This window comes from Sinocyclocheilus rhinocerous, unplaced genomic scaffold, assembly GCF_001515625.1.
Source record: "Sinocyclocheilus rhinocerous isolate Xijiao unplaced genomic scaffold, SAMN03320098_v1.1 scaffold708, whole genome shotgun sequence".
In the NCBI taxonomy this organism is placed as follows: domain Eukaryota; kingdom Metazoa; phylum Chordata; class Actinopteri; order Cypriniformes; family Cyprinidae; genus Sinocyclocheilus; species Sinocyclocheilus rhinocerous.
The window spans coordinates 765,980-770,525 of record NW_015635523.1 but is presented as its reverse complement, the minus strand read 5'-3'; the positions used below and the strand labels follow the sequence as shown (position 1 = coordinate 770,525).

Below are 4,546 nucleotides of genomic sequence, written 5' to 3'. Positions count from 1 at the left end.
ATCTCCACATATGATCATGGAGCTCAACTAGAGTGACCATCAGGTTCTTGGTCACCATGCTAACCAAAGCCCTTCTCCATCAGTTGCTCAGTTTGGCCAGGAGGCCAGCTCTAGGAAGAGTCCTGGTTGTTTCAAACTTCTTCCATTAAGGGTAACAGAGACTACATGCTTCTGTGACCCTTCAATGAAGCAGAATTTTTTTTCTGAACTCTTCCACAGATGTGTGGCTTTACGCAAACCTGTTTCTGAGCTCTACAGACAGTTCTTTTGCTCTGATATGCATTATCAGCTGTTAGACCTTTTATTAAGACGTGTGTGCCTTTCCAAATCATACCCATTCAATTGAATTTGCCACAGGTTAACTTCACTCGAAGTGTAGTAACATCTACAAGCAATACGAATGCTCATGAGCTAAATTTAATATTTATGCAATCGAATCATTTTTGTTTTTTTATTTTTAATAAATTTGCTTTTTTTAGATTTAATAAATAAACCTGTTTCTTGCTTTACCATTATGGTGCATGGAGTGTAGATTGATGTGGGAAAAAGTAATTTAAAGCAGGTTAACACAAGGCAGCAACATAACAAACGTGAAAAAAATGAATACTTTCGCAAGGCACTGTAAATAAATAAATAAATGTCATTGTTTTTAAAGACATCACTTTAAATGTATTTATTTATTTATTTATTTATTTCATCAGTTCCTCACACTAAACTATAATATGAATTTTGAAGACCTATATAATATATTGTGAACCTTTTATTATATTTTCATGATGCTTTTTTATCATTAATTGTATGAAAAGAGCAGCCAGGACATTGGAAAAACAGCCTGGAAAATAACTCAAATCATGGAAGAAAGAATATTATATGGATCTGAAACTACATTAGTGTGAGTAAATAATAATATTAATTTAAAAAATCATTTGTAAGTGAATTATTCCTTTAAATAAACTACAATCACTTTACTCAAAAGAAAAGCATAAGTGTTTTTCTCACTTTCTTTCCAACAATTATTTGAGGTTACCTAGCCAGCCTTCCCTGCCACTATTTGCCTGGTTGCGTTGTTTAATGCTACAAACACTTTTGAGTTCTGCTGATACAGTTGGATGTGACTGAACTTTCTGTTCCAGCTACCCATTCAAACAGTCACTGCCCAAAGTCAGAACTCAAGGACGACCAAATGGGCTAAAAAATGCTTTGCCAAGGAGGAGATAAATCTATAAATAAATAAATGTCATTGTTTTTAAAGACATCACTTTAAATGTATTTATTTATTTATTTATTTCATCAGTTCCTCACACTAAACTATAATATGAATTTTGAAGACCTATATAATATATTGTGAACCTTTTATTATATTTTCATGATGCTTTTTTATCATTAATTGTATGAAAAGAGCAGCCAGGACATTGGAAAAACAGCCTGGAAAATAACTCAAATCATGGAAGAAAGAATATTATATGGATCTGAAACTACATTAGTGTGAGTAAATAATAATATTAATTTAAAAAATCATTTGTAAGTGAATTATTCCTTTAAATAAACTACAATCACTTTACTCAAAAGAAAAGCATAAGTGTTTTTCTCACTTTCTTTCCAACAATTATTTGAGGTTACCTAGCCAGCCTTCCCTGCCACTATTTGCCTGGTTGCGTTGTTTAATGCTACAAACACTTTTGAGTTCTGCTGATACAGTTGGATGTGACTGAACTTTCTGTTCCAGCTACCCATTCAAACAGTCACTGCCCAAAGTCAGAACTCAAGGACGACCAAATGGGCTAAAAAATGCTTTGCCAAGGAGGAGATAAATCTGCCAATTACTGCAGCTCGTTTAATCAGGGCTCAGTGCCATCTCTCTGAGGCGAGAAGGAAGCGCCGCGCGGGCGCTATAACTGTCGCGGTGAAGAGTTAGTGAACGGAAGACCCGTGTGTGACCAGTGTGTCGTAAAGCACACAGATGCAGAGTTAATTGACTGAGCAGCGCTAGTCGGCCGAGCGCCCCGGTAATGATGAACAGTGACCTTTTTCCTCCTCCTTCCCTTAATTTCTAATTACTGTTAACTGTCTTGCAGGGCACAGAAGAGGAGAGATGATGAATATGAGGAGAGTTAAAGGAAACGAGAACAATAGAGGGAAAAAAAGGCTATGGACAAGAGGTGGCCGAGTGTCATTGTGACTAATACTACTGACTTTTTATTTGCAATAAAATGTTACTTAATGTCATATTTCTAGGCTGTTTAATAATTAAAGTACCTCAAAAGACGTATAAAGTGCAAATATGCCAGCAGAGGGCAGTGCAGATGTGAGATTTCGATATAAAAGGAAGTAAACAGGTTTTTAAGAGCTGAAATTAGAAGAACGGCAGGTGATACAAAACCTAATGAGCGCTTACCAGGTTGTCTAGTTCAGGGTCCTCGCTGAAGAAAGGCTTGTGGTCCTGTTCTTGCTGGTGGACGAAGTTCTCGATGTCGACGTCAAAGCTGGCAGAGGTGATGCATTCTGATCCCTGCGTGGCTTGTTCACACTTCTCAAACAGCAACGCCAGAAGAGGAAAAAGAGGATGCCTGCAGGACACAGATGGCTATTATTATTTTTATAGTATGCAGTATGTACAGTATACTGTGCGCAGTATGCGAATGTAACAAAGTCCCAGATGACTTGCTAAAATGAGAGCTGTATAACTAGAACACACTGTGTGAACTGTATCCCATAATGCCATGCGCTTGACTCATCCTTTCATTTTAAAATAATGGAATAAAGCCAGAAGCAAAATCAAGTGGTTTTTAACACCCCCTATTGACTCATTAATTGATCGAAGTAAACTTGAATAGTTGAATCATTTTTACACAAATTTGGATTCCAAATTCAAAATAACAATTTAATTGCAAAGAAATGAATAGATTTCTATATGCAATAGACACAATTCATCACATCTACATCAACAGGTTTTGTGAAAACACTGTATTATGCTACTTTTTGAAACATCTATTACTGTTAAAAAGTGATCAAACATTTTTACATTTGATACAAAACAATTCTATTTCAGATATATGTTTTTCTGTTCAACGTTCTATTCATGAAAGAGAACTGAAAAAATAAAAGTACCATAGTTTCAACAAACATATTAAGAAGCACAACTTTTTCAACACTGATATAAGAAGAAATGTTTTTTGAGCACCAAATCAGCATATTAGAATGATTTCTGAAGGATCATGTGACACTGAAGACCGGAGTAATGATGCTGAAAATTTACCTTTGCCATCACAGGAATAAATTACATTAATATTAATGTGTTATTTTTTTTTTTACTGTATTTTTGATCAAATAAATGCAGTATTGGTGAGCATAAGAGACTCCTTTCAAAAACATTTTAAAAATCTTACCAACTCCAAACTTTTAAACGATAGTGTATATCCTTTAGTAGACCATAATGTTTCACATATTGTGTAGGAAGTTCAGAGTATATACTGTGCAGTATGCAATAAGCAGTATTTAATAAGTTAACCAGAAAATAACCAATTTCTTTGCTTCAGGCAGGACAGATGACAATACCCAGCAGCTGAATATAAAATCTTTGTCATCTTCATCTGATTTTAGGCATAAGCTCCGTCTAAAGGTTTCTTCTAGCAAGTTGACATTTGTCATGTTAACAGCAAACAGTACAAACAGTAATACTGTTTTATTTTAATGATTTTAAAGACTATTACTCCAGTATACAGTGTCACAAGATTATTTTATTCTATTATTTTATTTTATTTGAATATGCTGTTTAATACACCAAATAATAATTTGGTGTTTATTATCAAAGTTAACAGCTGTGGTGCTTAAAATGTATTGTTTCCACAATAATATTTTCCAAGATTCTTTAATGAATAGAAAGCTCAAACTAAAAACAATTATTTGAAATATTTTCTAAGAATGTAAGAGTTGTTACTGCCACTTTTGATCAATTCAATGTGCCTTGGTGAAAATACATGGGAAAAAAGTACATAAAAATTTTGACTCCACAAACTTTTGAATGGGAGCGTATGTTTCTTTAGTCATAAATAACAATTCCTGGTTCATTTTGAATCTGTTCAATGAGGAATCAGTTACAAACTCAGTAATGACACAGTATAATTCACAGACACAGAATGAGTGAATCTTTTAATTGACTCATTAAAAAGATCCTGTTCATAACAGTCATTTGTTCCCAGATCGGACATATTAGCTTGTGCTGTGTTTGTTGTTGCATGCAGTGTTAATTTTGACAGCAAATTTTGTCAACTGTGTTTATGTGAATACTCGTCAAAACGGACAATTCGACATCATTTTGTGTGTAATTCTCCGTTCATGCGACGCGCAAGAGTACCCGCGCGCTGTGAGACGCGCTTTCTGTGTGCGTATGCTTTAGTGTCTGCGCTCAGAAAACCGGACCGAATTGAGTTCTCTCTTGCGTCGTCAGATTTATCCATATGTCTGCTCTTCTCTTACTCCCACATATTGACATTTTTGAACGTTTTATGCGATGTGCAGAAAGTGTATGTTAGCTTATGTCCCGCCG

At 34.9% G+C, this 4,546-nt stretch overlaps 1 protein-coding gene across 1 annotated transcript in view; it reads right to left on the bottom strand.

The window, feature by feature from the left end:
• pknox2 (pbx/knotted 1 homeobox 2) overlaps positions 1-4,546 on the bottom strand; it is a 75,784-nt gene that overhangs the window by 9,827 nt on the left and 61,411 nt on the right. The window contains exon 5 of the mRNA XM_016561370.1: positions 2,396-2,567. Coding sequence (XP_016416856.1) covers positions 2,396-2,567 — 172 coding nt within the window. The remainder of the gene's footprint in view (positions 1-2,395; positions 2,568-4,546) is intronic.